The 15064-nt window shown below is 39.1% G+C and overlaps 1 protein-coding gene across 1 annotated transcript in view; it reads left to right on the forward strand.

Moving 5' to 3' along the window:
• MKI67 (marker of proliferation Ki-67) overlaps positions 1-14848 on the forward strand; it is a 33134-nt gene extending 18286 nt beyond the window's left edge. The window contains exons 12-16 of the mRNA XM_089510147.1: positions 1865-1978; positions 5418-6574; positions 8497-8569; positions 9290-12913; positions 13704-14848. Coding sequence (XP_089366273.1) covers positions 1865-1978; positions 5418-6574; positions 8497-8569; positions 9290-12913; positions 13704-13825 — 5090 coding nt within the window. The 3' untranslated portion in view covers positions 13826-14848. The remainder of the gene's footprint in view (positions 1-1864; positions 1979-5417; positions 6575-8496; positions 8570-9289; positions 12914-13703) is intronic.
• The last annotated feature ends 216 nt before the right edge of the window (positions 14849-15064 follow it).

Consider the following 15064-nt stretch of genomic DNA (forward strand, 5'->3'; position numbering starts at 1 on the left):
TACAGTTAGCCCTCCACATTTGACTTTTGCCGCTTTGATTAATCACTGATTTGATTAATGTATTCTCTCTAGGAATCTCTGTGTCCTCCACCTTGCCTCTGTGGTCCACATCCCCCAGATGTTACACTGGAGGATCTAGAAGTTCCTAGAAAAACACTTCTCTAGGTATTTGTAGGTCTTCCAGTGCAGTTCTATGGTCAACTTCTGGCAGATGTTGGCCAAAGACTTGCACTGGAGGACTAGATTCCTAGAGAGGTATTCTCTCAGATTAAAAAACAACAGTGTTTTGTTATTTATGAGTTTTCCCTGTTCACGGGTGTCCTGTGCCCCTAGCCCTAGCTAATGTGGATGGCCCACTACACTGGTGCCTCGGGTTACGAAATTAATTCGTTCCGCCATTCCTTTCGTAACCCGAAAAATAATCCGTTAGCACTGGAAAGCCTATAGCTGCACTTTGCAGCATTTGAATTTCGCGCCGAAATGAATTTCGTAACCCGAAAAATATTTCGTAACCCGAAACAGTTTTTGCCAATCCAACTTTTTCGTATCCCGGAAATTTCGTAACCCGATCATTTCGTATCCCGAGGCACCAGTGTATATGATTCTGAGATAGAATGGTAAGCTCCATAAAACAATTTTCGAAGAAGAGTGGCCAAATGCCTGCTGGTCTTGCTCCAGGTAATGAAGAAGGGTCTTACTATCTCTTTCTTAGGCAACCAAGATAGAATTGCTATTGAGGGATGCGGTTTACTCTTACATTCCTACAGCTAGAATGCTAATTTTCTGTTCTGAGAATATCAGTTTTACAACAACTGGCATGGGGGTTAACCTAGCTTAGACAAGAGGTTTTGGACATCCATTTATGGCTGTATCCTTTCATTCCTTCATCACCAGACTGCAGTCTAAATGTGAAGGCAGTAACATGTGTATGTCTACTGTTGATGCAATTAGTATTTGCAATCTGTATAACGAAACTTGATTTTTAATTGTTAAGAACTAATTGGGCACCTTATTACAAGACTGCCCAACTTAAAACAAATTTTCTACCTGTAAAATATGAATACTTCAGATTTTTCCTTGAGCATTTGTCAAAAAGTAAAAAAAAAATCACTTTGCTACTGCCCATTAGAAAGTCCCAACAGAAACACTCCCCCCCCCCCCCAAACAGTTTTCTTTGGAGAGAAGTTGTTCCTTTCTGTTTGGACCTTTCAGGGGACAGAAAGAGGAAGTGCACTTGTACTTGGTGCTAAAACATAATCTTCTGTCCTCATTATTCTCCACTGAAGAAAAAAATGGGTTTTGAAAAAGTACCAGCCATGTCACCCTAACTTTTGGCAAAAGGGGTGGGAGGATTAGAATATCTTGAGTCCACTGAGGACAGGCAATAAAGATGATGAAATAGCTTTATCTCTCTCTTCCTGTTTGGTTTTAGCAAGAGACAAGGCATAACTAGAAGTGTCTACAAAATGTCAACTCAGCAAAATGGTATTTGTTTTCCTATTCTTGGAGAAAGAATGCCCCTCTTGTCCCAATAGACACAGTGAGTTGGGCTTTTTAATATCTATCATGCCCTACAAAAACCTGAAAAGAGGATGGTAGTTGGATGGAAGTGCAGAATTATGTGGATTTATTGAACTACAGTTGTGTGGGGTATTTCTTGCTTTCTTGCCCACTCATCTCTTGGCATATAGTAAATTAGTGATGACTGTGGGAAGGTTTTGATATTATCATGATTAAGAGCTCTTGAATTTTTTTTCTACACAATTTATGGCCTATTAGAGTTTGTGGGTATAAACGTGTTCTCTTGCTCTGAATTGCATATAAACACATGAACATCAACTGAATTTTTAAATGCTTTTTGCAGGGATGGCTGAGATGTTCAAGACTCCAATGAAAGGGAAGGAGAGGAGTTCTCTTTCTTCTGGTCAAAAGACTACACCAGACATCATCTCAGAAATGCATTCTTCAGGAGAATCTGGTACACATACTTAGTGTAGTAACTATAGTAATCATGTGATTTGAGTGCAGTGATTTCCCTTGAAGAATCCAAATATTTAATGCATAGCTGACCACCTGAAGAGCAACACATGTAGATGTGGTCTCCTTCTTTCTAAAAATCTGCTGGCACAGCAGGGATCACCATTCATTCATTATAGATCCAGAAGGGCTTACCTGTGAACAATTTTTGTGACATCTGTGGTAGATTTGAGAGCCTCAGTTACCAGTACTCTGTTACACTAGATTGGTGTGGTCCTCTTAACAATCCAGTGCTTCTAAAATCAAATCTATGAAGGATTGATTAAGGAAAATATATTTGATTCTAGCTCTTGGCTTTGAAAACTTCATTATTTCTTCATCACCTAAGCAATGGATGCTTTCCTATCCTATATTCCCTTTAAACTTCCAGATATAAAACTCTGTACTACATTTTTATACATTAGAAAGAATGGTTTGTCATAGGTATCATTTCTACTTAGTCATATGACCAGAAAAAACATGAAGATTAAGGGAAACAACTGCTTTAAATAAGTGTGCGACCAAACAATTTTAAGGCAACTCCTTGCTTTTAAAAGGGGTGAAATGTCAGACAGAAACCTTAAAATAAGGTATTGTAGGGAAGAAGCAACTAGAAATACCATTGAAACAGTGAAGCAAAGGTTGCAGGCAAATTCTTCCCTTTTCCTTCTTTGGATAACCCTGAAAAATACGAAGTCTGTCTTGAGCAATTTCAACCATGGAGTGCGCTGCCTAATACAAAACTGCAGTGGGCCCTCTCCTTATGTGGGGGATCTGTGTAAGGGAAAATCCGTCTATGCTCGAGCCCCATAGGAAATAATGGAGCTTGTGCATGTGGTGGTGCAGGTGCACTGTACAAGTCCATTTGTTTGGTCTCAATGGTGCGGTACAGACCGCCCAAAAGCAGTGTACCAGCACCGGTATTAAGGTTAGGGAGTGCATACCATGTACACACTCCCTAACCCTAGTATGTGCAGGTGGTGGCATAATGGCGGTGCCCTGTGAACATGGGCGCTGCCGTTATGAAGATTTTCACACTTGCCTGCATCGCTGAGAAATTGCCCTCCAAAAGTTGCTAAAAGGGGAAATGAGCCCCTCTGTCTGAATGCTGGAAGTGCTCATTAATCTTCAAGGAAACGGATCTTCCTCTGTAGCGTTCTTCAATCGTTGCAAGGGAAGCAGGGAGATTCTTCTTGACGCAAATTTTGCATCTAGAAGAAAAAGAAGAAATCTCCCTGCTTTCCTTGCAGCGATTCAAGAATGCTACAGAGGGAGCTCTGTTTCCTTGATGATTAATGAGTGCTTCCAGCGTTCAGACAGAGAAGCTCATTTCCCCTTTTAGCAACTTTTGGAGGGTGATTTCCCAGCGATGCAGGCAAGTGTGAAAATCTTCTATGATGTCACGGCCTTGCCGTGTCCAAACAGTGCAGGCGTGACGTGTTTGTGCCGCTGCAGACCGCTTGTGGGGGCCTATCAGTAGTGCAAGAAGGAGGTCCGAAAGGGAGCTCCTTCTGGTGCGCGCCTCATTCCCGCAGCCACCAAACGCCCGCGAGAACGGTGCCAGGGAGAAAGGGGCCATACGGTCCCTTTCTCCTCTGGCTGCAGCTGTCAGGGTGTCCTGGGGCATGAAGCCCCAAGGGTGCCCTCTTTCCAGGCCATGGGGAAGCGCCGGGTTGGAGCCGCAGGGGTTGCCGGTGAGGCTGCCCCGCTGCCAACCCAGCAAGAAAAGGGGCGGCTGCGGACTGCCCCTTTTCCGCCGTCTGTACCCCACCAATGAGTCATGAGGACAATGAATTAGAAGGAAATGATCTGTAGGTCTGCCTCCTAAACTTTATAATTGGGCAAAAGTATTCATCTGCACTTGGGGTATAATGTAGTAAACAAAAAGGCTTATAACATTAACTTGAGGCAAGGTGTATCAGGAATAGAAGCACATCTATGATACCCATTTTAATTATTTATACACTGTTCTTCAGCCACAAAGGTTCAGAGCAGTTATTCATTGCTGGACAGTCCACCACTTATGCCATTATGGCTCAAAAACTTGCAGTAGTCTGTGATAAACAGGGGAAAGATCTTGTAGCACCTTTGGGACTAACTAAAATAAAGAAAGAAATTGGCAGCATGAGCTTTCACAGACTTCAGTCTACTTCCTCAAATGCATCTGAGGAAGTAGACTGAAGTCTATGGAAGCTCATGCTGCCAATTTCAATTAGTCTCAAAGGTGTTACAAGATCTCTATGTACTGATTCTACAGACTAAAGTGGGTATATCTTTGACTTCTTTTATAAAATATGGATAAGGAGAAGAGTATGTAATAGTCATCTAGGAAGCTATAGTAAGTCAGATATTAGCCCATTTACTGTCTATAATAAGCAGTGGCAGCTCTCCATGGTGTCAAATGGCTCTTCAGCTCTCCCAGGAATCAAACCTAGGATCGTTTCTTGAAAATGTTTGGCTTTATATTGTGAGTTCTCAGGATGCTATACAAGAAACCATTTTAAACATTTCCGAATTTAGAAGATAAAAATAATTTTAACAGACTTAAAATATATTACAAAATTTAGCAAGTTAACACATCTTGGAATGTTAATAAACTTAAAACCATGTACATGTACAGTTTTGAAAAAATAAATATGACCCAAAAGGCTTTAATAAAAAGCCATGTTTTGGCATGGTGCCATAAAAAAAGTCTTGCACATATTGGCCCTCTCCTACGTCCTTCCATAATGTACTGCTCCCACTGGTGAGAACGGAGGAAGACTCCTCAAATAAATTTCAGTCCAAGACCAGATATTCCTAAAACTTTTTGCTTTTACTCACCTGCAAAACTGGTTCCTCAGAACCTTAATCTAGGAATGTCTTTAAATGGGTGCGTTGAGTTTTGATTCCCTGAAAGTGTAAACTTGAGTATCTTAGTAGATTTATTTATGCTGTAGAAAAGAAGATTTGACTGCTTCCTAACAAGGAGTTAAATGTATTGTAAATGTAGTCAGGATGACATCTGCTGTGACTATGGTTCTTGGACAGAAAGAAAAGATAGTTGTGCAGCACAACAGTCAGTATCCAAAAATGTTCACCAGTCATCTGAACTCTTGTACATATAAGGTCTTTTCAGAGATTCAATTAGCAAGATAAAACCCAAGGAAAGACACTGTCTTTTCTACTCAGTGAAATGATAGCTAATACTGAGTAAGACTGAAGGGAACACATTAGTATTTTTCTCTTCTGATGAAAACTAGTGCCTTGTTCGACTGGATGAGGACTCAATACAAGGAAATGATAGTGGACTAATAGGCCAGTTGATGTTCCCTAAGATGAGCAGTAAATAGCAAAATTCTTCTTTTTACTTGTAATTTGTGATATCTCTACATATTATATTTTGTTTATATTTCTCATAGGCACTGCATCTACAACACCTTCCAGCATATCAAATCAACTAAGACTTTGTAGTCAGGATATTGTATCCCCCCCTTTAAATGAAATACCTCAAGCTTCCAGTCTTGGCCAAGATGACTTACAGATCACTCCAAGAGAAATAAGTAGTAGCTTGAAAGTAGCTGTAAGGAAGAATAGTTCACCAGTAGCTATAGATGAAACAGCAGGAGTGGAAGATAAAAATCCAGCAGTGGAAGATAACAAGTTAGAGGTCACTGAGGAGCTCCCAGCAGTCAAGAGGATCTTGAGGACACCCAAGCAAAAAATCGAGACTGTGAAGGTAGTCTCCGGACTCAGGAGGTGTTTGAGGACACCCAAGCAAAAAACAGAGCCTGTTGAAGCACTCTCAGGGGTGAAGAGGATATTGAGGACACCCAAGCAAAAAATGGAGCCTGTTGAGGCACTCTCAGGGGTCAAGAGGATATTGAGGACACCCAAGCAAAAAATGGAGCCTGTTGAGGCACTCTCAGGGGTCAAGAGGATCTTGAGGACACCTAAGCAAAAAATAGAGCCTGTTGATGCACTCTCGGGGGTGAAGAGGATCTTGAGGACACCCAAGCAAAAAATGGAACCTGTTGAAGTGTTCTCAGGGATCAAGACAATCTTTAGGACACCCAAGCAAACAATGGAGCCTGATGAGGCACTCTCTGGAATCAAGGGGATCTTTAGAACTCCCAAGCAAGAAACAGAACCCACTGAAGTGTTTTCAGACATCAATAGACTCTTGGGAACACCCAAGGAAAACCTGGATCCTGTGGCTGATGATATTGTATGTTCCAAACTGATAAAAACTCCAGAAGCATTAATGGGAAGTTTCAAGAAAAAACAAATAATCCAGCCTCCAAAAGATCATGCTGATGAAATACCCAAGGAAAAAGTGATACCACTAGAAGATATGGAAGGAATGCAAAGACAGTTGAGGACACCAGTGCAAAGTTCTGAACCAATAGATCTGGTTGGCATTAGCCAACTGTTTAAGACTCCAAGGCAGAAGTTTTTGCCAGTGGATGACTACTTTGGGTTACAGAAGCTTATGGCTGAGCCTAAACAGACCTGTTTAAGTCCTGAAATAGATTACACAGGTCTCAAAGAAATGTTAAGCCCTACTGATCAAAATGAGGTATGTGCTCCTTGGCCAAACATTAGATTTTGTGGCTTTAAACTGCAAATGATCATGAATGCTTAAATATCTTCTATGAGACATTGGCAATAATCTTTGAGAACAGAAGTCCCAGCAGACTGGAGAAGGGCAAATGTTGTCCCCATCTTTAAAAAGGCTAAAAAAGAGAATCCCAACAGTTATCACCCAGTTAGTCAGAGCAGATCATTCATCAGAGTATGTGAACAATTAGAAGGGAATGCCATAATCACAAAAACTCAGCATGGGTTTCTGAGAACTGACTCATGCCAAACTAATCAGATCCTTTTTTGATAAAATTACCAGCTTGGTAGGTGAAGGGAATACTGTAAGCATAGTATATCTTGATTTCAATAAGGCCTTTCACAAGCCCCCCCCCCCCCCCCATGATACTCTTGCAAAAAATGTGGGCTAGACAATACAACTGTTAGGTGGATTTGTAATTGGTTGACCAGCTGAAACCAAAGGGTGCTCAGCAATGACTCATCTTCATCTTGGAGAGAAGTGACCAGTGGGGTGCTACAGGGTTCAGTCCTGGGCCCAGTGATATTCAACATCTTTATCAATGACTTGGATTAAAGAATAGGGGGCATGCTTATTAAATTTGTAGATGACACCAAATTAGGAGTAGCTAATACCCAAGCAGACATGATTTAAAATCAAATAGATTAGAAAGCTGGGCCAAAACTAACAAAATGAATTTCAACAGGGACAAATGTAAGGTATTGCACTTAGGCAGAAAAAAAGAAATGTATAGATATAGGATGGTGGACACTTGGCTTAACAAGGCTACATGTGAAAGGGATCTAGGAATCCTAGTTGAACATGAGTCAACAGTGTGATGCGATAGCTAGAAGGGCCAATGCTATTCTAAGCTGCATCAATAGTAGTATAGTGCCTAGATCAAGGGAAGTAATAGTGCTGGCCTATTCTGATTTAGTCAGGCCTCACCTAGAATACTGTGTCCAGTTCTGGGCACCACAATTCAAAAAGGATGTTGACAAGCTGGAGCATGTCCAGAGGAGGGTGCCCAAAATGGTGAAGGGTCTGGAAACCATGCCCTATGAGTAGAGACTTAGGGAGCTAGGTATGTTTAACCTGGAGAAGACAAGGTTAGGTGATATGATAGCGTTGGATGTCATGTTGAGGATGGATCAAGCATGTTTTTTGCTGCTCCAGAGAATAGGACCTGGAGCAATGGGTTCAAATTACAGGATAAGAGATTACATCTTAACATTATGAGTTTGACAGTAGGAGCTGTTCGACAGTGGAGCACACTCCCTCGGAGAGTGGTGGAGTTTGCTTCTTGGGAGGTCTTTAAACAGAGGCTGGATGGCCATCTGTTGGGGGTGCTTTGATTGTGTATTCCTGCATGACAGCGGGTTGAACTAGATGGTCCTTGTGGTCTCTTCCGACTGGTTCTTTGTTCTAGCGTGAAGCTACAATGGTATTTTAGGCAGTTGAAACAGAATGAATTTATAGCAATGTTTTTCCTTGATCTGAATTCCATAAAAACACTTGTTATAATATCTGAAAAGTAGATTTTCCCCCCTGAAAGCCCACCAATTATATATATATATATATATACACATTTATATCAGTAAGGCGAACCAGTAAAGGTAAAGATTTTCCCTTGACATGAATATCTAGTCGTAACCGACTATAGGGGGAGGTGTTCATCTCTGTTATGAAGCCGAAGGTCCAGCATTGTCTGAAGACAACTGTGGTCATGTGGCCAACATAACAAGTTCTTCATTCCTGTTAAAAGTTTGTTTGCTGAACGTTTGCACTTTTTTTATTAAGCATGCTGGGGGTTTTTTGTGTGTGTGTGGTTTTTGCTGTTTTTTATTTAGCATATGGTCTTTTCATATGAGCTACTACACTTAACTTTGTAAAACTTTTAGGATGAAATACTACAGTCTGCATATATTATGGAAGAAGATAATGGACCTTGTATTAATTCCAGAAATAAACTTGGTATGTATAAATATTATTTCAGTAAAATCTTTACAATATGCTTTCAAGAGGAGAATAATTAACTAAAACTGTAAGTGGAAGTTTCCATAACAGCTTTAGACCAACCTAAAATACTCCTTCAATAGACCTAATGACCACACATCTGTCTAGATCTGATTCCCCTGGAGTAGAGCAACTGCATAATGACATGCCTTACTGATGGATAGGAATGACAGATATGGGGGAGCACCTTCTTGTGAGGAGTAATTGAAGAAAGCCTGCCTTTCGACTTTGTTCTGATAGGATGTATTTAAACTGCTACATCTGTCTAATGTTTACACATGATGGGACAGGGTGTGTACAAAAGAGACATGTATATGGATAGCAGGCATGACTGACTCATTTTTGTGGTGCATAGTTTTGATTATTTATATTGGGAAATAAGTGTAAGGTTGCTGTGTAGATATTAATTTGAACACACAGGGCCTGGTGTTAATGTCAGCATAAAGCAAGAAGACTCCACCAGTTGTTTAGTAATCACTATTTAGTATGGTTTGAATACTTGTTTCTCTCATGAAAAAGAATACAGTCTACTCCACTAAACAATGATATCAAGGATAGAACAATTATGACATTACCAAGTATAGCCTTTCAAACCTTTAAATAATAAAAGTACCATCATTATGTACCTTTCCATGATAGCCATATTATAAAAATAATCTTTAACATGCTTTATTTTAGAACCTCTGGAAAATGAATCTGAAAGCAAAGAAGCAAAACTGGAAGCTTCGTCTGAAATAAAAATTCCTTTTACAATACTCACAAAAGATAATAAATGTGATGCAAAATTAGAAGACAACCCACTGAATGAATTAAAAATAGAGGCTACTGAAACAGAATGTGTGCCAGAAAGCTGCCAGCCAGATGATACTGAGTCGCAGAATGGAGATAAAACTGATTTTGTAAAAGAATCATCAGCAAATCTTGGTCCAAAAGATGAGGAAATGGCTGTACCATTGCCGTTAAGTAGAACTAGGAGACGAAAGGTTGATGAGTCCACTCCAATAGAACAAACAAGGAAGGTACAGAAGCATACAAGGAATTTGCACAGAGCAAAATCAGATAAATCTGTAAAAAGCAATGATGGTTTTGAACAGAGCAATACTGAATCAAGTGCTTATGAAAGCCCTATGCCAGTAATTGAAAGTGTGACTACAATATCTTCTAGAGAAGAATCTAGTAAACTTTCCATTGAGACAAGCAGCAACATGCAAAATAAAGATTTTGAAACTTCAGTGGTAGAAATCATTGGAAACAGCATAAGTAAAAGAAATACAAGAGGAAAGGCTATCCCAGTAAAAACAGAAATTAAAACTTCAGAGATAGAAAGCGCTGGAAACAGCAGAAGTAAAAGAAATACAAGAGGAAAGGCTATCCCAGTAAAAACAGAAATTAAAACTTCAGAGATGGAAAGCATTGGAAACCGCAGAAGTAAAAGAAATACAAGAGGAAAGGCTATCCCAGTAAAAATAGAAAATAACATTTCAGAGATAGAAAGCATTGGAAACAGCATATATAAAAGAAATACAAGAGGAAAAGCTATCCCAGTGAAAACAGAAATTGAAATATTAAACACAACTAATGAATATGAAAGTGGAAGTAAAAAATTCACCACATCTAAAATATGTAAAATTGAAGCTTTGGAAAGCAATATAGCAGAAGTCCAAGAAAATGCAGTGAGGAGGGGAAAAGGGAAAAAAGTAACATTCCTACTTGAGAAAAATAATTCTATGTCTCTTGAAGACAAATGTGTTCTTGGAGATAACAGTATTATTCCTGAAGAAGAAAGGAGTTCATTTTCTGAAAGCTCTATTTCCTCTGCTAAAGAGAACACATCACGAAGGAGCAAAAAGAAAGTGTCTGTTGTATCACAACAACTTTGCTTTTCTCTTTTGGAAGAGAAAGACACATTAGAGATTTGTGGAGACAAAGGCAAGAAGGGCATAAAGTCTTCTTTTGAAGACATTATTCTTACAAAAGATGACCCTTTGGTAGTTAGTTCTAGTTTTTTCCAAGGAAAAACCGTGCCTGAAATTCAAGTTGAAGAGAGTCCTAATGAAACTCAGAATGTCTCCCTGGAAAACAGTCAAACTCCTGCAGTTCACAGTCCACTAAAAAAGCAAGATGTTGCAGAAGAAAATCTACCCAGGAGAGGGCAAAATAGACAAATCATTTCTCATGAAATATGTACAGAATATGACAGTAAACAGTCAAGTGACATGAAAAAACAGAATGTAGTTTTTGCCAGTGAAGAGAAACAGCCAAAAAGGGGTAGGGGAAGAAGGGCTGTCCCTGCATTCCAAATACCTTTGCCTCTAGAAAGTATTACTCTTGCAAAAAAAAGTCCCAAAACAGACCACATTAGCTCTTCCCAAACAGAATGTTCCTTGCAACAAATTCAAAAAGAAGAAAATCCTAATGAAACTCTAAAGGATCCTGTGGAAAGCATGCAAACTTCTACAGAGCACCATCCAGCAAGAAGCCGAAAAGCAGCAAAAGAGAATCCACTCAGAACAGGTAGAAGTAAACAAGGTATTGCTCATGAAACTTCCACAGAATACGACAATAAAAAGGCAACAGAAGTAATAGACTGCAATGTGGGCGTTGCAATAAATGAGAATCAACAAAAAAGGGTCAGAAGGAAAAGGGGTTTGCCTGTACTCCAGGATGAAAGTCTTACAAAGGAAAGCCCAACACCATTCAGCTTCAGTTCTGCCAAAGGAGATGAATCTTTGCAACAAATTCAGAATGAAGAATTGCCCAGTGAAAGCCAAAAAGTGTCCAGGGAAGTTGTACAAACTCCTGCAGAGCACAGTCCACCAAAAAAGCAAAAAGAAGCAAAAGAGTATCGTCCCAGGAGAGGCAGAAGAAAAGATTTCATCTCTCATGAAACTTCCACAGAATTTAGCAGTAAGCAAGCAACTGAAATAATAGACCATGGTATAGAACTTATCAAAGAAAGGAATCAACCAAAACGGGGCAGAGGGAACAAAGCTGTGCCTGTATTGCAAACACCTCTACTAAGGGAAGATACTGCTTTTGCAAAAGAAGATCCCAAAACAGACAGCTTCAGTTCTGCCCAACAAATTCCAAATGAAGCAAATGTTTGTGAAACCCAAGAAATGCCCATGGAAAGTGCAGAGCATAGCCCACCAAAAAGATTTAAAATAGCACAAGAGGATCCACCCAGAAGAGGCAGAAGAAAAGCAGCTTATCAAGAAACATTGACAGAATGTGAGAAGAAACAGGCAACTGTTCTAAAAGATGAAAATACAGTTGTCAGAAATGCTGACTCTGCAAAAAAGAATGAATCAAAAAGAGGCAGAAGAAGAAAGATTGTCCCTGCATCCCAAGAATCTCCCCTCAAAAATAATAGCTTAATTATGTTGCCAACAATCAAAAGTAAAAGTGAAGTGGAACAACCAAGCAGTGTTTGGGAAACTGCAGCTACTGCAAGTGAGAGTCTACCACGTAAAAGCAGTAGGAAAAAAGATGACAGAACTGCAACAGGCTCAGTTCCTGCTAATAACAAATCTAAATTGCTTGATAATGGCAAGGAGGAAAAAATGCTTGAAGATGTTCAAGATTTGAGAGAAGAGAGTGTACCCAAGAGAGGAAGGAGAAGACAATTAGTTCATGAAATTTCAAGTAATAACCAACTAGGAAACAGTGAAAATACTATATCCATAAATGATAAAACTGTGCATTTTGAAAGAGATTTTGAAAAAAAGACTCGGTCAAAGAGGAATAAGGAGAAAGAGAATGTTCTTGTATCTGAGCTACTGCCTTCTCTCAAAGTAAGCATCACTCTGCCATCATCGTCTTCAGATAAAGGTAGAACTGCTAATGAAAATCAAAGCACACTTGTTGAAAATGTTGGGAAAGGGAAACAAGCAAAATATGGTAGAACTAATAATAAAATAATGGAATGTGCCACATCTGTCAAAATAAACAACAAACATACTATAGAGGTTTTTCAAGAAAAGGATTTAGAAAAGACAAGTTTGGCAAATGAGAAACCGTACAGAAGAGGCAGAAAAATTGGTGATGTGTTTGAATCAACCATTTCCGTTTCTCTCAAAGAAAGAGATAGATTAACCGCAAGCACATGTTCTGCTTCTGAAGATCAGCAGGAGGTTCTGGATAATCAAAGTAACACTTTTCACAAGGATCAAAATAGTGATTCTGAATTCACAACTCAAGAGGCAAAAAAGAATTCAATCAGACTGGGCAGAAGAAGAAAACAAGAAAGGAATGGCTCAGAAACTTCAGATATTGCAGAGAATAAATCAAAATCTAAAAAAGGTAGGTTACCTTTAGAGTTGAGGTAATCTAGTGCACTCCAGATGTTTTAGAAAACTACTCCCTTCAGTCTGACATGAGACCTGGGGAAATTTGTGGATAGCATCCAATTGCCTATCCCTGCTTTAAAGAGGGATTTTTGTTTTGTTTTTTGAAAGTAAGTTTCAGGTGTTTTTCAAAATTGCTAAACACATTAATGCTTTTATTATACTTGAAATCCAGAGACCACAAACTTAGTTCTAAAATGTCTTTGTTTGAACTTTCAGTGTTTAATATACTACTGCATATAATGTACTGGTTTTGACTACATGACAGGCAGGAAGGCTCTAGTCCAGTGGTTCTCAACCTTCCTAATGCCTCAACCCTTTAATACAGTTCCTCATGTTGTGGCCCCCACTTCGTAGCATATGTGTTTTCTGATTGTCTTAGGAGACCCCTGTGAAATGGTCGTTCAATTCCCAAAGAGGTCGCAACCCACAGGTTGAGAACAGCTGTTCTAGTCTGGGATTTTTTACATGGAGGGAGAAAATGTGCCAAGGAAGGCATGTAAGCAAGCAAGATGTTTACCCATGTTTACAGTAACATGCTCGCAGTTACACTAAGTTAGAATCAACAATAAAACCAATTTTTATCATGTGTGATGTTTATATTATGAGGACTTTAAAAATAATACAGATAGTTGCACTTACTTTCATAGAAAGGGATCTGTAGATAATAAGAATCTACTGTCTGAAATACCTGTTCCAAAAAGAATATAAAAATGTTTCACTTTGTGCAATTTTTTTTAAAATAGAAAAAGCTGAAAGTACACAATTGACAAAAGGAAAGAAAATGAAAGATCATACCACAGCTGTGATTGAACCTACTACAGAGTCAGAAGGCAGGACAAGAAGCAGCAGAAGAACAAGAAAGTGAATATTGAAAGCATTGGTACTAGGCTCTGATTCCCTCCTCCTCTCTTTCCATTAAGCAAATTGATATGTCTTAAGATTTTGAAATCCAGGGAATGCTCTGCATGTAAATACTGTGTTTGGGTAACTTTCTTCAGATTATTCCTTAGCTGTGATACACAAAGTTCTGTATATATCTGTTTTTTAGGATTCCTTGTTAAAAGATGCTTGGGTTTGGGATTTTTGCTTTTTAACTGCTTTGATCTGTATTGTTTGAAGAGATTTGAGTATTGATGTTACTGTATTTGTACATTTTGACATTAAACCATATATTCATCTTGTATCTCTTGCTATGTTTCAATTCAAACCTAAGATGGCTGCCACTGTAGGGTGTTGGTCTGCACTTGGCAATCAGCAATATCAATGCAATAAAACAGACACCCTGTTTCATAGCACATAAATAACATATCAGTCAATATGCAGTAATGTTAAATAAAGTAGATCGTTGTCATTGCAGTCTATTCACTTCAATGCAGTGGTCACTGAGGGTTGCCAGGATAAGAACCTATTGACATTCCTTTTTCCTATAGCACTCATTCTTATGAGGAGAGCATAATATCCTGTTACTGTTTTGAGGCAGCCATTCCCAGTCTAGGTCCTTCAGATTGTGAATATTAGTACCTATCATCTCCAGACTTTTCTTGTGGCTGGGAGTACTGGAAGGCTATCCTAGGGAACAGCTGGTGGGATAACCTGTCTTGAGATGTAATGGGGTCACTGCCAAGTGAAGTAGTTGCCACAGCTGGAATAAACTAAGCAGTATTCTGATGCTACAGGAAATCTTACAAGTGCATGGCACAGCTGCCTGACTCCCAAAATAAATATTAAGTTGCCTGGATTGTACAGTCAGTAGTAGGTGGCTTCTCTTGCCTTAATTATTCAAGAAGAGGACCCAAGTGTGGATGATATATGGAATTTGGGGATTTATGTTTTTATTTTGCTTGGTTTAACTAAAAGTTTCCTAGGAAAATTACAGTAAAAATTTAATAAAGATTTTTTAAATATAATATAGAGCTCACGCCTGCTTTTTGGCATCTAAGTCTTCTATATGCACTGGGATTGAGAGTCGGAGATCAAGACATGAAATAAAAATTGGGACAAGTAGCAACTACCTGTGTATACAATTGTGAGAAGATGCTGAACTCTACAAAGGACATGCAAATGAGCAGTACAATATCTAAACTTTCAGCAACCTCTTTTACAA

Source organism: Sceloporus occidentalis, unplaced genomic scaffold (genome assembly GCF_023333645.1).
Source record: "Sceloporus occidentalis isolate IW3139 unplaced genomic scaffold, rSceOcc1.0.p SCAF_2, whole genome shotgun sequence".
NCBI classification, from domain to species: Eukaryota; Metazoa; Chordata; class Lepidosauria; order Squamata; family Phrynosomatidae; genus Sceloporus; species Sceloporus occidentalis.